At 43.6% G+C, this 18,953-nt stretch overlaps 1 protein-coding gene across 7 annotated transcripts in view; it reads right to left on the bottom strand.

Moving 5' to 3' along the window:
* The window catches only part of kmt2cb (lysine (K)-specific methyltransferase 2Cb), a 78,417-nt gene continuing 59,464 nt past the window's right edge, over nucleotides 1–18,953 (bottom strand). For 6 of the 7 annotated variants that reach the window (XM_037788119.1, XM_037788122.1, XM_037788123.1 and 3 more), the window contains 24 exons: nucleotides 17,819–18,132; nucleotides 16,060–17,687; nucleotides 15,860–15,971; nucleotides 15,268–15,349; nucleotides 15,109–15,169; nucleotides 14,740–14,972; nucleotides 12,253–13,875; nucleotides 11,825–12,004; nucleotides 10,685–10,849; nucleotides 10,429–10,558; nucleotides 9,345–9,492; nucleotides 9,026–9,210; nucleotides 8,746–8,882; nucleotides 7,525–7,810; nucleotides 7,253–7,392; nucleotides 6,592–6,702; nucleotides 5,370–6,486; nucleotides 5,135–5,271; nucleotides 4,065–4,207; nucleotides 3,768–3,942; nucleotides 3,534–3,650; nucleotides 3,367–3,440; nucleotides 2,763–2,871; nucleotides 1–1,868 (listed from right to left, as the gene is read on the bottom strand). In XM_037788119.1, the coding sequence (XP_037644047.1) occupies nucleotides 1,776–1,868; nucleotides 2,763–2,871; nucleotides 3,367–3,440; nucleotides 3,534–3,650; nucleotides 3,768–3,942; nucleotides 4,065–4,207; nucleotides 5,135–5,271; nucleotides 5,370–6,486; nucleotides 6,592–6,702; nucleotides 7,253–7,392; nucleotides 7,525–7,810; nucleotides 8,746–8,882; nucleotides 9,026–9,210; nucleotides 9,345–9,492; nucleotides 10,429–10,558; nucleotides 10,685–10,849; nucleotides 11,825–12,004; nucleotides 12,253–13,875; nucleotides 14,740–14,972; nucleotides 15,109–15,169; nucleotides 15,268–15,349; nucleotides 15,860–15,971; nucleotides 16,060–17,687; nucleotides 17,819–18,132 (7,500 nt within the window). In that variant the 3' untranslated portion in view covers nucleotides 1–1,775. The remainder of the gene's footprint in view (nucleotides 1,869–2,762; nucleotides 2,872–3,366; nucleotides 3,441–3,533; nucleotides 3,651–3,767; nucleotides 3,943–4,064; nucleotides 4,208–5,134; nucleotides 5,272–5,369; nucleotides 6,487–6,591; nucleotides 6,703–7,252; nucleotides 7,393–7,524; nucleotides 7,811–8,745; nucleotides 8,883–9,025; nucleotides 9,211–9,344; nucleotides 9,493–10,428; nucleotides 10,559–10,684; nucleotides 10,850–11,824; nucleotides 12,005–12,252; nucleotides 13,876–14,739; nucleotides 14,973–15,108; nucleotides 15,170–15,267; nucleotides 15,350–15,859; nucleotides 15,972–16,059; nucleotides 17,688–17,818; nucleotides 18,133–18,953) is intronic. The other variant, XM_037788118.1, reaches the window with a different exon arrangement.

Raw genomic sequence — 18,953 nt, forward strand, 5'->3', positions numbered from 1 at the left:
TAACATGTAAAATAGTTTATTTTTGTAAATGTTTCTAAATTCAATTCCACAAACTCCAAACCTCATACTCTGTACACTTCAAAAGGCATTTTCAAAAAAAAAAGAAGAAAAAAAAAAGAAAGAAAAAAAAAATTCTGACTACACGACCAAGAAAATGTAGCACAAACACACTGGCAGGATGATGTAATATCATACAAGAGAAGAAAAATATCCAAGAAACAATTTTGTTACAACCATTCATTGAGAAAATATATACAATTGAGTCTTCGGAAAGTTAAAAAAATACATGCCATATACATTACAAGTTCTAAGACTGTCTCCAAAATTTTACAGTCGACTTGAAATTGTGCACGCAAAAACTCTTCCGTTTCTAAGCATGTGACTTGTGAAGTGTCAGTATAAGAAATATTTCTGATTAAGGAGAATGCCATTTCTGTCCATGAAAAGGTAGAACGACCTACGATTCCAAACAAGAGTTCCCCGTTACGATTCTTTCTGTCACACACTGGTTTCGTCTAACTCACAACATCATTAGACGTTTGCACCTTATTTTAAAAGCAATGTAAAAACAAAAACAGGTAAATACATGTCGGTGTACCTATTCGTGTTAAAAAGTTAAAAAGTCATTTTTGGGTTTCAAAACCTAATTCACAGTTCTTTAAAATCAAACCTGATTAACAGCAAACAGATCTCTTACTATTTGAAGAGTCTTTTTTTTTTTTTTTATTCTGTAACTGATAACTCGTTACGTTAGTCAACAAAAATATTTCTGTTTTTTTGAGTGGTCAAAGCATGTGTAAGTCACAAAACACTACGCTACAATACCTTACTTTTAATACAACAAAAATACTTTGTGAATTATTGTGGTTATATTACAAATTCTGTACAGAATAATCATAATATATACTCTCAAACTGAAATAACGTCCATCTTAAATAAATTTCAATGACAAACAGAACAAAAACAATTTTAAAAACACCCAAACATCAAGAAGGTTAAGGTAGTATTTGGTCGGTTATTCCTATAGTTTTCTTTATGTACATTTATACAAAAGTAACAGCATGTCTTCCTCAATCTTCAAAAACAATAGCAATCTAGCCTTCTTTAACTCAATCTCATCATTTTGAGAATAAAATTCATTCACTCAGTAATAAATACAAAACCTCTCGAATTCCACACAAATCACATGACAGAGACCTATGATAAAACTGACTCATGGAATCAAGTATTTTAAAAGTTTTCGTGTGTGTGTGTGTGTTTTTTTGTTTATTTTCTTTTTTTAGTGCAAGTTAATATTCCCTTCGCGGTATTCATTGCTGTACATTCCTCATTCAGTGATGTCTACATTTAGTCATACGGTATACATTAACAGTATGAAACAAAAGGGCCTGCCCTTAGTAAGCAATAAGGCCGCACCCTGCACAGTGCTTTCTCATTCGCTGGTGGATTCCGCACCCCATGTACACCGAACAAACGCACAGATACATACAGACAGACAGACGGGGGCATCTCATACAACAGAGCCCCTAACATATGGCACGAGTCACATCCTGCTACTGTGTTACATTTCCCTTCCTCCACCCATTTCTTTCCGCGATCTTGATGAACCGACCGACGCGTAAAAATTCATTCGTCTCTCCGAGGGTTCAGGCCTTCTGCTCATTCATAAAATGACTTTAATGTGAAGCCTTTTTTTCTCTCTGTGCAGAGATCACAGCATCCACACACTATATAGCAAGGAATGCATTTAGGTTTGATGTTTTTTTTGTTTTTCCTCAGTTAATCCACTTCCTGCATTCAGGAGCTCCACAGTGGCAAGCAATCTTGCGCGCATCCTCCACAGCGTCAAACTGGTAGTCGAAACACAGCTGGAAAAAAACAACAGGGAGGGAAACATCAGTATCTGCGCTTTGATGGTTCTAAACATTATCTTTACAGATATTCCTGTAGAGTGAAGTATGTTAGGAGTGTTTTTTTACATCCTCTGATCGGCTCGGAAGTCCATCCTGGCCGCAACGATTTCAAATTGTAAATATTAAATATGTTCAATATTTACGATCGGATATCGTGTTGTGTGTGGGGAACCGCGAGGACTGTCGATGACGCAGTCACGTGGGAAAGAACAATAGCTAATTGGGAACCAAGCGGACTGCAGAAGGAAGGACAACAACCACTTCATCCATTTTTGTTTTTCTTCACGTTTGATCGCGATATATTTTGCGAGATTTCCGGTTTTGAGAGTTGGGACTCTCGTTGTTCATGAATGGAATCTGTGGTGTGCAGTTTTGGCCAAATCGTTGCTCTCCACACACTATGGGAACAAAACTGTTAAATTCATCATAACATATTGTTATGAGTGGGGTCTCTCACATTTTCAACATCTGTTAAGATTTGAAAAATTGTTTAGTGTGGGCCAGCCTTCAGGCAACATCAGGCTCGACTTAAATATTCCTTTCTTACCTTTATAAAAACAAAATGTAACAAATAAATATATAAATACAAATTTACTGAATTGGTATTTAGTATTAAAATAATAAATTGTGCACCAGCAACTTGGTAGAAAATCTTCAAAATTAACAGGAATTAAAATTCCAGTATATAATGTATATGGTATATAAACATATATTTGAATGAATAGATCATCCCATTGTCACTGATACCTGATCCAGCTATTTGAGTCAGTATTGGCCCGATATCCGATCCGGTATCGGTGTATCCCTAGAAAGAAGTCTAATCAAAGAAAAGAACGTCTTTTTATTCACCTCCTCTCCTTTGTCAACTCTGCGATTGCAGCTGATGATGATTTTGTAACCCCTTTCAAATGTGACCACCTCAGCAACACAGTTCGGGCCACAAGAGTGGTTGATATATCTGAAAAACCAAACAAAAATGACAAGAGATTTATTACATATCGCACAACATACTGTTCTACGCATGACTACAAAGTAAGTAGTTTATGTTCAATTTTACATTTTAAATTATTGTGAATAGCAAAAATATTGTATTCTTAACTTAAATCTAGTGTTTTGATATAGATCTGAATTTAGAAAAAAATTAACTCAAAAATCCTGATTACTGTAACATGTTTATACAAATTCAAGTACGGCAAAAGCCACGTTTTTAAAATGACTTGCAAAACGCTTTCGATTTGTGGCTCCAGGAACGGCGCTGGGCTGTGAGGCGATACTGGCGTAGCAGAATGAATGGAGCACCATCTTCAAAAACAGTATTCTGTTGTTTTTTTTTAATATGCAAGAACAGCACTGTGCTACATTTTGGAGCTGCAGGACCATGAAAGATGTTATTTTAAGTTCTCCTTAAAATGTGTACAAAAATGCCACAATAACCAATGGAATCTCACAGTACCTTGCTAGCCCTCCAGTTCGAGAAGCGTCTACAACATGTTCGCTGTCGATGCGGAACATGAACACTGTTCGGTTCTGTCGAGGAGAGAGGAGAATTTACTTAATGTTTTGTTTTGGCAAAAGCAACTTTAGACAAAAGCTTAAAAAGTAATAAAAACAGATGAATACCTGAGACTTATAGATCTTCTGCTTACTGATGGCGACCTCGTTTCGGAGGACGGTTCCATTGTACTCGATCACCATAGTTTGTTTTTCGATGTCTCTGGCAGCAAACAGCCCCAGGCCCTGTGAACACATCGCACAAGACGGTATTCATTCTGTCCGCAGGAAACTGAATCCAACAGCATCGATCTTACTCTGTCAAGGCCGAGAAACAAACCAAATATCTATTTTGACACTGACCTGGATGCGGGAGCGGCCCAGATAGACATTGGCTCTCCACTCGCTCTTCATCCAGCGGTACTGCGACGACCTGGGGTGCACTACTGGAGGCTTGCTATGGGGGGCGCCACCTTCTCCTTGGGCCACATTCTGGTTAGACCTGGCACTGCTGCTGGATATAGCCTGCGGATGTGGCCTTTTATGTTGACAGGAGGAGGAAATGAAGATAACGAAAACAGTAAAAACAATCAACGTTAAATAATGCGCGAGCTTGGAGACAACGTACAGAAAATGAATGTCAGCTTCGCTGTAAGTTACCTTATCACCAGTGAGATGGAGGGAGAGATGGTTCGTGGCTGGGCGCGAGCGCTGCCAGCTGGATTGAATATGAGAGGCAACTCCACATGAGGGTTGCGTCCGTAACGGAATGAGTACCTGACACAAGCCTCCACTCCAGGGAGCTGGAATAAATGAGTTAAAAAAAGGGTTATATCCTGCAGCCTCTGCAGAATATGATCTATGCATTTGTTTAAATTCCATATTATTTAATAGGGCTGGGATGGTACGCCTTTCTCTCGATTCGATACTGTCACGACACTTGGGTGTCGATTCAATATTTAATGTGATTTTAAAGTATTACGATTCTACAATAATTGCAACTTTTTTAACACTAAACCATGGGAGAAAGTTGAATCATACACTTTTAGGGACTTTTACTTTGGAAAATCTCGAAATTAATACTGTAAAAATGTTTGATTTTCAGCATGTATGTAGTCAGAGATGTCCTGAAGTCAAATATATCAGCCATTGTAATTATTTAATTTTTTTCCAGCAACCACAAATTTTAAGAATAAAGAAATTTCAAATTTTATTTTTAATTTATAAGGGACATGTAACATGTTTTATAGTTGTAGTGAATATAATCCAATTAATCTTTTCATATATGTATTTTGTATATACAGTACCCTTTGTTAACACCTAATTTTGAAAACCAGACGTAGACACACGTGTATACTTCCGTTAACTTTGCCAAGTCTGCCGTTACCTCTCCCCGTCAGCTCTGTTCTCTTTATACATCAGCTCAATCAGGCTAAATGTGAGGGCCCAGGTCGGATTCCCCTCCGCCGTTTTCTGCTTTCTCGCTTCGGCTTTGTTTTGGTTTTTTAAACAGATATGACGCCACGTTACTCTGACTACAACAATAAATGCAGTAACTTACTTCTACCTCTGCATAGACTCAAATGAAGCACTTATAGCGATTCAGGCATTAAAAAAATCTATTTCAAAATCGTAAAAAAAAAAAAGAAACGTGATACATAGATGAATCGTTTTTTTTCCCCCACCCCTAGTATTTAACCTGAGTAAAACCACAAAAAGCAGCAACAAACCGATTCAGAGATCTTGGTGACTGCAGGGACTGTGAGTCCAAACAAGTCCTCTCCTTTCAGGTAAACAGGGAAGAGCTTCAGAGTGCCGGCTTCATTTCTTTTCTCAGCAACAGGACCAAGAACCTTATCCCACACTCCTAATCATAGCGAGAGAAGCACACATGATGGTTAAATAATTAGAAAAGGCTGAAATGCAAGACGATAACATTTCTGTAAAGAATACGTAATGACAAACCTTTAGCAGAGGAGTCAGTTAGGACCAGGTCTTTGTATCCCTGTTCGATGACTCTGATGGAAAACTCGGGCAGCTCCTCTCTGTCCTCAACAGAACAGACGTAACGGCAACGGCGGTTGCCATGGCGCATGCTCCAGTAAATGCGGCAAGCCTCGTAGCCGACTGGAAAGATGGCTGTTGGGGAATGGAAGGCTGCCATTTGTAGAGGAGTTAGCTGGCCCATTGCGTGCGACACCAGGCTGCCGACTCGAAAGGTGTAGCCTAACTCGGGCTGCCGCACAGCGGTGGCAATCTGACGCACTTCGTCTCTTTGGACGTAGACGCGTCGGAAGACCGCGAAGCAACGCAGCTCGTGATCCAGTGCTTGTCCCGCTGTTCCCCGGGGCCTATGGGCATGACATAGCATGGTTTTGTCCTTGAAGAAGGTGCACTGAGCTTGCAGAGCGCAGGTGAAATGGTAGACGTTGGTGCAGCGTAGGCGGTTGCAGCCGCTGGTGGCTCCGGTCTGCTGGCAGTAGGCGCAGCGTACCGTTTGGCCACGACGTAGCGCGAGCTCTACGTTGATGAGGGCGCCGGCCTGCGTCTCATACACCTCAGTCGACCACAGGGCGCAGTTTAGGTGAACCCATACGTCAAGATCTAGATTAAGAAGCCTAGCAGGGCCGTCAGTGATCCCATCTCCAAACTGGTGGCAGAAACAGCACCGCCGATGGTCCCGGAGTAAGGCAGGAGGACGCAGCGAGGCCCCGAGTTTCTTCAGGAGCTCATCGATCTTATCTTCATCTGGGAGTTGGGAATTCCCTCTCGGCATTACCACCTGGACAGTCCACTTCCTCCAGCGGAGTCCTTTCTGTCTCTTTCCCTGGTGCCAGCCGTCATGGGACCGCGGCCGCGCCTTCAGCTTCACCGTCACTTTGATGGCATCAGACTTGATCTCCATCTTGGGCGTCTCGCCCGCCATGGGGAAGGGGATGGGAGGAGTAGAGGGGGGAGACTGCTTGGGCTGAAGCTGGGCCAGGCAATGAACATCCAGCGATGACATGTTGTTACTGTACTGGTGCAGGATTTTAGAAAGGCTCTCGGTTTGCTCGGAGACAGGGAGAAGGGACATCGATTCCTGAAAAGATGACACAAGAGCCATGATGTCCAGCCAAAAAAAACAACAATAATCATATTAACTGCATGTTATTTAGATCCACTTTGGTGTTACAGTGGTACGGACCTTAGTCTCTGTGGTTGATCTGGATTGCAGCGGTGGTGAGGAACAGTAGAGAAGGAAGCAGCTGTGACTACAGAAGACCAGGTCTTCAGATTTCAAACGGCCTCCAGATTCCTAATGAGAGAAGTTTGAGTTTTAACAAGCTGAATAAGGAATGAGTTGAATCAAAGCCTGACCAAATTGAACTGCTTAAACTCAACTGATGTTAAAAGAAGTTATGAAATAAACATCAAAAACATACAATATTTAAATAACCAAAATACTCCAGACTGAAGTCATGGGGTATGCCGTTTAACCCACTAATTAATCTGAAATGGATTCCAGCAGGCAGGATTTACATAATGAGAGGATATATGCAGTAGTACTGTGGTGGTGCTGTGTGTGTGTGTGTGTGTGTGTATAGATGTGTACGGCCCCTCAGGCTGAAAGTAGATAATATATCCTCTCAAATAGTCCAGGCATCCAGTCATAATTCATCAATGAGTAGGAAATCAATAATAAATTGATCAATAATTGTTTGGAAGATGACTTTTTATGAACTGTGTATTTAAAGCATGTTGTACTTTATCAGTATCAAAATCCCACTTCATTTGAAAGGGGGCCTGCCTATTTAATACACCACCCTGTTGCCATTCAGAGTATTTAAGCTTAATTCATTTGGCACCTTCATGTGGGCGGGGAGATCTTTGATGGATTTCTGCACTCCATTTCCCAGAACCACCACCTTACAGTGACAGCACCACTGAGGTTTACATCCAGGGCTGGCAGGGGTCTTCTGGTCAGGCCCTCGAGCTAGAGCTGCTCCTGAAGAACAGAAAACATGTTTTTAGAAATGGTATTCATTTCAAAATGCATTCTCTGATGGTAAACCTACAGTGGTACGATGCTTGACTTTTGGATTAAGAGATAAATATTTGCTCAGAAAATATAACTCACCTGGGCTGTTGGGATGGAAACGGAAATGATGTGCCTGCTGTTGTTGCATCATGGCCTGTGCTCCACCGGACCTCATCATCTGTCCCGGCCGGCCGTGAATCCCTCCGTTGTCTCCTTGTCCGTGGAAGAGCATTTGGGGCCGAGGTTCCATGCCATGATGGGGGCCCATCCGTGGACCACCGAGTATAGACAAGGGCCCCCTGTCTGGGGTGCTGCTGACCTCGTAGCTACTGGGGATCTTCACACACAGGAGGTCTGAAATGGCTGCCACTACACCCGTGATGTTCTGAGAAAGAAAATGTATAGTTGATTATCATCAAAAATGTCATATTGAATTTGCCAGACAATGAATAAGCCAGACAAGTAGGACAGCCCTAAGTGAATATTACAGTTGGGATGATATGCTTATCCCCGATTCGATACTAAGTTGCCGATTTGATATGTATTGCAATTCTGCAAGTATATTGCAATTCGATATTACGATTTATTGCGATTTTTGTTTACTTTATTAATACTAGACCATGAGAAAAAGTTGAATCATACACTTCTATGGACTTTTACTTTGGAAAATCTCTAAATTTATATGGTAAAAATGTTTGACTTTCAGCATATAAGTAGTCAGAGATGTCCTGAAATCAAATATCAGTCATCGTCAGGAATTATTAACAATTTCTTTTCCAACAACATTTCCCTCACAATTTAGTGGTATTTTCTTTTTAATTTATAAGGGACACAGGTACCATGTTTTATATTTCTGGTGTATATAATACAATTCAACTTATTTCCATATATGTATTTTGTATATACAGTTCCCTTTGTTAACACCTTATTCTGAAAGCTGGACGTAGTCACATGTGTATACTTCGCTAATTTTGCCAAGTCTGTGCTGTAACTTCCTTCTACCTCCGCATAGACTCAAATTAAGTAATTATATCAATTATGGCATTAAAAAAAATTACAAAATCGATTTTTCCAAATGTGGTGCATGTATGTAAGAATTAAGATATGAATAGCTATAAACCAACCTGCATGCAAAAAGCATGTTTAAATTAAATTTTTACAATACAAATGGGTAATTTTGTAAACTTAGATTCTGATTAATGAAGAACAAACTATGATTAAGTTTGCTAGAATTTCTGACTCAAACTGCCCATATTAAAAATAATTCAAATCTATCTGTGAAACCACAGTATGTGAAACCACAGTATTACGTATTCCTACCTCCGCTGCAGCTGGTCTCAGAGTGATAGCTACAGACACCAGCCCTTGTTTGGATTCATTAGACATGGAGCCAAAGGGGGGGCCGAAGAACATCGCAGAAGGCTCCGTTTTGATATCCTGCAGTTTGATTTCTGACCCTGGAGAATGAAAAAAGAGGGAATTCATAAAGTTGGCCAACACACTGTTAAGGTATGCTGGAGTTGGGTGTTTTATATTGCATCCAATTAATTATGATTGGAGTCACAGGAATACATGTTTTTGTGTTTTTGTGTGCGTTTACCTTTCCCATCAGGTGCAGGAAGCATGGGGAAGACAGGAGACAGACAGGGGGACGGTGGCTCTTCCTTCACCAGAGACAGGTCTGGATAGCGGCTGATCTCCATGCCAACCACGCTCTCAGGTGATGAGGATGGAACAAAACTGTCAGGTGTGTCCCTGTCCTTGCAAGGCTCCTGTCCTCTGTTGCTGTTATCATTTTACAGGGAGAAACAAAAGAATAATTACACAAGTAATCAACACAAACCATTTGTTATGACAGCCGTTAATGATGCAGTAGTACTCCAAAAGGCAGAAAGAATAACTGTTGTTTATCTGTTTACCTGAGCTCCTCCTGGTTGTTGTGAGGAGGTGTGGGGAGGGAGGCTGGAACATCCACAGTTTTGGGTCCCTGCGCAATGGCCCGGGCTAGTAGGTCTTCCTCAGTCCTAAATGGGACATGTAGCGGCTTTGGGACCAGGCCTTTGGACACTGTGAAAGAGGAGAACAATGTTAATACGAATATACACACTAGGCTTGCCTGTAATGATTCATATAGCCCTTGTTTCAACATTACGATATGATGAAATGTGTCATTAAAGGCATTCTATGCAGGAATTGTTGCTTACTGTTCGTAAACACCCCCCACCCCCCGGCTCAACAACACCAGAAGTGCATGTCCCCTGACCGCGGATGCCAGAACACAGCCTAGTGTACCCCCTGCAGCATCACATACAACCTCAAAAGTGAAAGCCAACCCCAAGCTTTGTCCGCTTGACGTTTCGCCATGCTATATTTGTGTTTTTTTCGCCGCTGTGTCCGCCATTTTCGTAGCTTCCCCTTGAATGCGTGGGAGCTACATACCCTCTGCCCAAAGGCTGACGCACGGAAATGTCCCAAAACACAGTAAAATAAGAAGAAAACTAGAATTCCCGCCTCGCGGCTGTATGCCTTCGGCAACCAGTGAAGTTGCAGTATACATCCATGTCTGTCCAAAATGTCATCACTTCATCATTTTATCCTGTTAGACATTTGTGTGAAATTGAAATTGCCGAAAACGTGTTTTGTGAGGTCACAGTGACCTTGACCACCAAAATCTAATCAATTCATCCTTGAGTCCAAGTGGATGTTTGTGCCAAATTTGAAGAAATTCCTTCAAGGCGTTCCTGAGATATCACGTTCATGAGAATGGTACGGACAACCCAAAAACATACTGGCTCTGGCCACGTCTGTCGCCGGTGTGGAGACGTAATAGGCAGAGGGCAGGGTCTCTGAAGATACAGACATCGCCACACACTTCTAGTGGGTCATAGGATTAGGATTAGACAGTGAAGATTGAGAGGGATTACTCTTGTATGAGTCCATACATTGTTTTTTGGGAAAATCCTGCATTGTATACCTTTAAGGCACATCCTCCTGAATGCTTACCCATGGCAGCAGCTTTGCTGGCCAGCTCTTCTGTCGTGGCAAATCCATTGATCATTTTCTGTCGGTTCACAGGTGGTGGCGTGGGAGGAAGAGACGCCGGTGGTGTTGGTGGATTGCTCAGGTTACTCTGCTGTAGGAATCAGAACCAGTGCAGTGTCAGCACATAACGCTGCAGACACACTTCACACACACACACACACACACACACATCACACTGTTTACCCAGTGCCACCTTGGTAAGGTAAGCAGATCTCACCTTGTAGGCCAGTTGGGAGTAATAGTCAGAGACTCCATCGAGTGAAGCGCTGCCAAAGGTGCCAGACAGGAGGTTCTCTCCGTTGAGCTGGCCGCTGCCGTAGGGAGCGAAATGGGCAAAGTTGACCCCAATCAGTGGCTCCATGAGGGGAAGCAGGGAGAGCTGCTGTGTCAGAGGAAGGGGTAGGAGTGATATCAGAACAGGTGCAATGGATACTCCAGCACAAAACACCAAACTAAATAAGACAATGTATACATATAAAAAAATACTAAAAACAAACCTAACATAACATACATTATATTTATGACCAACCTAGCACAACCAGCATCATTAATCGTGGATAGATTGTTGTATGGATGTTTTTTTTTATATCAAGCAATCCTTCCACCACCATCAAGGCAATTCTTAAGCCAATTCAAGCATTAGCATTAGTCATGTGTTTGCTATGTAAGGTTATGTCACCATTACATAGTTCTTTTACTTCCTGTAAGATGCCCAGAAAAAGTAACCTCGGCTATGAACTGGCATCTCTGAGAATGTGGCCTTGAGTTTGGATTGAATATTGGAAAAATAATAAGTATCCTTAAAGTCTAATCTCTGGTCCAGTTATCAAACCCGCTGCAGACCACAGAACAAGCCAGGTAAATGGGGGCAGAATCAAACTGTTAACTGTCATATATAGAGGCTTTTCCAGCTCGAAGCCATGCAGTCATAGTCATAATTTCCCTTTTAGACAAATTTGTGTTGTACTTGCGAGAAACTCCATTTCTAATGAGTGAGTCTGCTTCATCACGTTTAAATCAATGAGCCTCAATCAATGAGGGACTTGCTTTATAATCAGGAATCTCCTTCCACTTTCCTGAATAATAACAGCTTCTAATACCTGTGTGTGCAACTGTCATCCAACAAGTACCTAATTATAGTAATATGCTTATGATATGTGAAATTAGTGTCTGTGCGCTCGGTGGAAACTTTTTTTTCCCTCTTCTGGCAGTAATTAATACTGTAAAATTCTGAATAAAGCATTCAGGTTTCAAGCTATAATCTTTCTACCATCCTTTGTTCCCAAAGCTGTGCAGCGGTGCGGCTCCAACCTATTTTATAGCGAGCAGGTAATAAAGGTGGTAAAATCTATCTTACCTGTTTGATTTGGGTCATTACGGTGTCAGGGCCAGAGTGCATTAGCTGCCTCTCATCCCCTTCCTTCTTCCTCTTCTTGTAGCGAGACGCAGGTTTCTCCCCTCCTTTCGGAGCCCTCTTGTTCCTCCCTTTCTTCTTCTCCACGGGTCCAGGGAAGTCTGGGGGGCCATCAGAGTACGCCTGGAGATGAGAAAAACATGATGTTGCATAAAAAGGCACGAATACACTTAAAATAACTTGAGCAGCATTATGGCTTCAAGTTAGATGTTTTCAAACACAGAACTATGACTCATTCAAAAACCGACAGCTGTGAGTCATAGCAATTTGACTATGACGCGCCTCCCATCTGAATCACTTAGCCCTTCTATGACTCACTATGCTGATCACCCCCTCAGCACTCTAACTGTGTGACTAACACAAACACTGACCCCATTGCTGTCCATGGAGCTTTGCCTCAGCAGGGCTTTGCAGTCTGCGGCCTCCTCCTCCTCTGATCGCATGCTCTCTTCCGACCTCTGCTGGGCCAATCCAGGTGGAGGTGTGCTCTTGTTCTTCAGAAGGTGTTTCAGCAGTTCATTTCCGGCCTCCCCCTTGTTTGGACTTTGCCCTGCACGGAAGGGAGACACACTCCCTTTATTACCCTCCTCCTTCACAGAGCTCATGTCTGAGCCGATGGACCCGTGACACTCACTGGCATCGGTCTGCTCCAGCTTTATGTTGTTAAGGATCCGGTCGTGTTCCTGAGCCTGGGCTCTCGCTGTGTCTGATAAGAGACCAGGGTGTCCAGAGTGGCCTCCAGAAAGCTGCCTCTCCAGCTCCGAGTGACTGGGGGTGGCGGATCCCATTAAGGGGGACCTTGACAAGTCCTGGTCACCGAAGAGATGGGTGTTTCTGGTTGGAGTTGAGGAGGTGTCTGAGACACATGGTGTGAGAGGGGCTGTGAGGTCTGAGTGTGGAGTTGAAGGTGTCTTGACTGAATCTGCGTCGTCCTCCTTCTTCTTTTTGCGGTTCCTCTTCTTTTTTCCCTTTTCGTCTGGGATGATGTTGGAGTAGAGTTGGATTAGAGACTGACCTGAGCCTGGAAAGTTAGACGGTAGAGGTGTGGAGTCACCTCCATATGGTGGACCCTCGCCAGGCATCTGAAGCATCATTCCTGGTCCACTGAACTGACGAGGTCTGGGTTGACCCTGAGGGAAATTATGTGCTTGCAGGGCGAGACTATCAGGCCCAAAACCAGGCCCCATGTCACGGGGCATCATTCCGTTGCCCATCATCGCCCTCCTTTCACCTTGCATAAACATCCCAGGTGGTGAGCCCATACCGGGCTGCATGCCCTGCTGCTGGGGGAACATCGGTGCAAGTTGCTGCTGAGGAGGCCTCTGAGGCTGCATGAAGTCCTGTGGCAGCTCTGCGTTAAAGAATGGCATCTGAGCAAGCGGTGCCATGTTCCCATCTGGACCCATCATCCCTTGCTGCTCCATTTCCATACGGTGTTTCAGGGCTCTCTGTCGTTCGACTTCCTGCATTAGCTGCACCCGCTGTCTCTCCTGCTGCTCCCTAAGCCTCTCCCTCCTCTCCCGCTCCTGGAAGCCTTCACTGAACGGGTTGTTGTCGTCGAACTTCATACCACCTGCCTGCATGGGTTTTACACCACCTGGTGGAGCTGGTGGCGCCTGGGGATCCACAGGCAGCTGTGAGTGTTGAGGTATGTTACCCATTGGCATCTGATGGGGTTGGCCTGGGTTTCCCACAGGAACCTGGGGGGGCATTATAGGTGGCATTCCTGGTCCCGCAATGGGCATGGGAGCACTGGGATTCCAGCCAGGTGGCGGGTTGGGGATACACGGCGGTGGATTTGGCTGGCCAGGATGAAGTGGCATCTGCATTATAGGATTCATGGGAGGTTGGACAATTGGTGGTCCGCTGGGGACCATGCCAGCAGGCCCTGGCATCGGATGCATCCCAGGCATTATGGGTGTCATATTGTTCTGCTGCTGTTTCACTCGGTACTCCTCTATAAGTTCAGCGTGCTCCTTCTGCTGCTTGCGGATCTGAAACAAAGCATATTCACAAATCATTGAGGTGCTCTTTGAAATTTACAAAGAAATTACGCATCGCTTTTTAAGGCATTTTATCACATTTACAAAGACAAATTTATGAGGACACAGGTTTCACCCAAGGGAAGAGATTTTAATTTCAAACAGCACCAGAAGAATTTAACTTTAAAGAAGGAGTTGGATAGTACAATCAGCCAAGAGCATTTTTTTCAGCACTGCTCTGTTAGGGAGTCAAAGCAGGTTGACAGGTGTAGTGCAGGTGCAGTAGTTAGGATATAATTTTTTCATGTCTGCTCGGGAAGAAAATAGCTAGATGTATACCTTCAAATGGATACCCTATACCTACATTATCTGTTAGATCAATTAGAAATAACTTGTTAATATTTAATACTAATTAGGTCTGCTATAAAGGTACAGTCAAAGGTAGCATCTCTGCTCCCAATAAAAAGAAACTGTCTCTCAAATGTGTAAAAACGAATTGAAGGTAAAGAAAAATCAAATGTGTGTTTATCTTACGCTTTCACAAATGTCAGTGTGTCATTGCAAATAAACTGGCAGTTAGAAAAAAATACAAGTCTCTCTAGGTAAATAAAACTGATTAAATACTTTTTTCGATCTGTTATTCAGTTAGACCTTATTTCAGCACCACACACCGTCCATAACATGGTGCAAAGCACGCCAGGCATGTGGGCAACTACCTCTGGTGGACGACCAGATTTGGCCAATGTGCTGTTATGTGCCAACCCCTACTTTAACTATTAAACTCTGCTCCATAGAACCAATGAAAGGACAATGCTTAGGGCAGCCTGAGTGCTGAGATAGAATTCAGTGTTGGAGCCTGACAGGCCGAACATTTACCTGCTCTAGTTGTTTCTGCACTACACCCTGCTGCTCCGTGACATGTTTGAGTTGCTCAGCGTCCTCCTCGGGGAACTCTCTCCCTGCCTTCTTAGCTGTTCTCTGCTTGGCAGACAGGGCTTTCTTCGACTTCCTGTGAGCCCCAATCTTCTCTTCCAGAAACTTCTGCTGCATTTGAAGTAGTTGCTGAGTCTCCTGGAGCCACTCCTCGTACTGAGCCCTCTGAGCATTGTCTGAAAGAAGAAGAAAAAAAACTCTTTTGTTAGCAATCTTGACAGCATAAAAAAACAAACATCTTAACATTTCAAGGCCTGACAGACCTTGAAACCAAAAAGTTTTAAAATGCATATGAAATTTAAGAGAACTTACTGACAAATCCCGGTCCAAAGTTTGGAGGATTTGGTCTTGATACTTGTGTTAATTTGCCATCCTGAAAGCAAGGTTGAATAATATTTTATCATTTGCATCTCAGATATTTTTCATGATATAGTTTGAAATATTAGCTAAGCAGTTTAATGATTAATCTACCTGTCCAACAACTTGTGGAGGAAGCGGTGTGCTTTCAGGAAGAGGTGGTGGTGCAGGACCAGGACCAGGACCAGGAGGAAATCTTTAATAGAGCAATACCACAACCATGCATCATTTAGTCAGTCAGTCAATCAATCAATCAATCAATCAATCAATCACAAAAGCAATTCTTCAAATAGTAGCACAATATCCTAGTGGCTGGGTTATTAGGTTAGTATTAGCATTGCTTTAACCTCTTCCACTCTTTAAGGCCGCAGGCGATCTTGGCCGACTTTACTTTTTTCAGAGGCTGTAGCGGGCTCCATTTTTTTCCCCCGCATGTCAGGAAGATAACACTACGAAGTTGCACTAACTATTGGTGAAGAAAAACTGGCAGATGATGTACACCACTTCCATGTGACATCTACTGTTGACCTGCTATTGCCCCATAATACCCACTGTCACCCCTAAAAAAAAGACAAAAACAGGTCTATGAAAAAGAGAGGTGGAGTGGAAAAGGTTAAAACCAAAACTAATACATACACTCCCACTATTACATTTTTCTAATCAAGAAAGAAAATGTATTCATGCGGTGCCAAAGTGAACTTTTTACCTGTTCATGACCATTGGGGTCATCCCCATGTTGTTCTGAACCATGACTTTGTTGATGCCTTTTAGGGCAACCATTTTAGCTTTCATGATGGGGTCAGTGATGGCGTCAAAATCTGCAAATGACAAATAATGCACTATCAGAAAACACTCTCAAACATTAACCTGCACCGCCGACTAGAAGTTGTGGCCTAAATGATTTACCGATGTTGGGGAAGAAGGAGTCGCTGGAGCGCTGTCGTATCATGGCTTGCATCTGCCTCTGCTGCTGTTGCTCCTGCCTCTCCTGGTCCAGGAGGTCCTGCAATAGGAGGGGCTGCTCCTCTAGAAGAAGAGGACGGTGGAGCTGGCCGTGTTGACTCATCGCCTGGCTCAACGCTGCCTGCTGGGCTGGGGTCAGACCACTCTGGTCCAAGTCGCTCAGGTCCAAACCGCTCTGGTCTAGAATGCTCTGGTCCACTCCAGAGGCTAGCCCCACCTGGTGGTCTGCCCCAAAGCCAGTCATAGCACCTTCTCCTGCAGTGGTGGCGACGGATATTGTAAGTCCGGATGTATGCTGAGCGTCAGTGACTTGGTCCTGCTGGGGCATGAGTTTACCGCCTTGACTGACAGATTCAACAATTGGATTTAATGACTGCTCCTCAGGCTGCTGCTTAATGAGTAAACTAGACAGGACTGGGGTGGAGTCAGAGAGCACTCCCTGCTGGTTTGAGGTTAAGGTGTTTCCAGTGGCTTGCTGGTCTACCACATCAGGGGGTTTCTGACAGTCCTTGACCTCTGTTTTAATTTCTTTCCCGAGTGCCAAAGAAGCAGAGTCCTGACTTCCAGTCCCAGGGGCTTCCAGCTTTACTTCAGCTGAAGACTGCTCGCCTGAGGCCTCTGATTTTGCCGATAAAGATGATGAACTGCATGACGCCTCAGATCCTGTGCTCGAGTTTTTGTTGATGTCTGTGGTGTCGGCATTATCATCCATAGGATCGCTCAGATCCAGTTCCTCATTAAACAGGTCTTTCTTGATGTCATCTAGGTCAGGGTCTGTATAGGCGATGATGTCAAATTTCCCAGATGTTAGGAAGTCATCAAGGTGTAGGTCATTTGTCTCTAGATCTAGATCTTTGCCATCATCTGCATCCAAATTTAGGTTTTCCAAGTCAGCATCCACCAAATCTTTCACCTCCACGTCCTCAAGATCTTTGACTGCTGATTCTTCCGCATCCAGTTTCTCCTCCACGGCTTCACTGCCGGACACCCCCTGCTCTGAGTGCCCAGCAGGGGGTGCAGTCAGCATCATAGATGCTGCCATGTTCTGGGTCTCATTTGAAGCAGGCTGGCTCATGGATCTCATCAAATGAGATTGTTTGAGTGCGTTGCCTCCTGACATTTGGGCATGATGATGAAGATTGTCCATGCTGGCAGATAGCTGTAAGTGACCAGTGTGGCTGGCCATGGGGTCTACCATCCTGGGCCCCTGATTTAAAGGGAACCTGGAATTAAGTGTTCCTGGAAAGCCTGGTAACCTTTGACCCTGCAAGTTGGGATCCATGTGACCTCCTTGCATGGCGCCAGGGGGAAATGGCATACGTGGCCTGTTTTCTATGGCTCTGTGTCGTAGCTCGATGAAAGGCTGGCCCATTATGTTGTGCTGTTGCACTGGCATACCGCGTGGTGGGAAGTGCTGGGGCAGCCCCATAGGGTTGCCTCCCATACTCTTTGCCATTTCGGCGGACATGGACCGTCGCATTTGAGGAGGGACATCCTGCATTGGGTGTTGCCCCCGGGGAAAGAACTCTTGGGCCCCATGAGGTCCTAGAACGCCAGGTGGAAATGCAAACCTGAAATAGGATAAAAACATATATAAATAGAGGACATAGAAGGACATTCCTAGATTCATGGAGTGCTGTGTAATCAATTACAGAATATCTGAAACACACTAGTGAAATAAAAAGAATAATATCACACAAACCTTGGACCCTGGTGTCTCAAATTAGGATCTCCAGGATGTGGGCCCCTGGGAAGTTGTCCCTCATTAGGGAAAGGGATTCGCTGATCGCCTGGAAAAGGTCCAGGAAACCGCATTGGCCCTCTCATGGGTCCTTGTCCAGGATAAGGTGGTGGGGGCCGGTTGAACATTTCCCCTTGATGCCCAGGGCCCTCCTGGGGCCAGGGTCGTGGTGTTCCTGGGTTTATGTTGCCAGCAGGCTCCTGAGGGCCCCTCTCCTGTCGAATAGCACTCCTCTGTTGCTGCTGCTTGAGGATTAGCTCTCTAATTCGTTGTCGCTACAAAACACAACAACAAGCATACAGACATTTAAGCCTTTTTAAACACAAGGTAAGTGGGCCGTGTATAGCTTACAATAATACTGTATTTCAAGCTGTTAAGACAGATTGTTATTGTGGCCCACTTAAACTCCACAGCTAATGTGTTTCAATGCAAGTCCCTTTTTTCCATTGTCATTGCAAATGCACACGTTTTCTCTTCCTATACCTCACATTTTCTGATGTTAAGAAAACATACCATAAAATGTAGTCAGGATAAGCATATGATGCTACTGACCAGCTAATTATCTATCTAGCGTGCAAACTGATGTCGGCAGAGCACTTTTCCCTGGTGAATGATTGTTTTTGGTGGCTCGTTCAACGAGCTACTGTGGAGGATAAGACGTGTGTTCATATTTGGAGGTTAGTTAAGAAGGAGACTTTAGCAGGAAAACTAACGTAGTTGTTGTTCAAAGTCTGTGGCTATTGTGTTGTTAGCAGGCTGCTGCCTATAACAGAATGGTGACGTTACTGCTTTATGCAAAGATTTGATTGGCTGTGTGGAAACAAGCTCTCCATCTGCGTAGACAGAACAAACCTCATTTTGTAAGTTGGCCATGATTCCCATTTGATATAAAACATTTTATTCATTACTGTTTGTTTGTTTATTTGTTTTGTGGTGAATATTTGGACAAGTGTGTTATGTGAAGGTTCAAACCAAGCAACAGTCATGGTCAGATATTCAGACAGGTTGTATAAACGAACACCCAGTTTAACTACATTTATTTGGAAAAGAAAATGAAGGCAAATGTAAAATTATTACCAAATCTATCTAATTGTCC

Source organism: Sebastes umbrosus, chromosome 12 (genome assembly GCF_015220745.1).
Source record: "Sebastes umbrosus isolate fSebUmb1 chromosome 12, fSebUmb1.pri, whole genome shotgun sequence".
Classification (NCBI taxonomy): Eukaryota; Metazoa; Chordata; class Actinopteri; order Perciformes; family Sebastidae; genus Sebastes; species Sebastes umbrosus.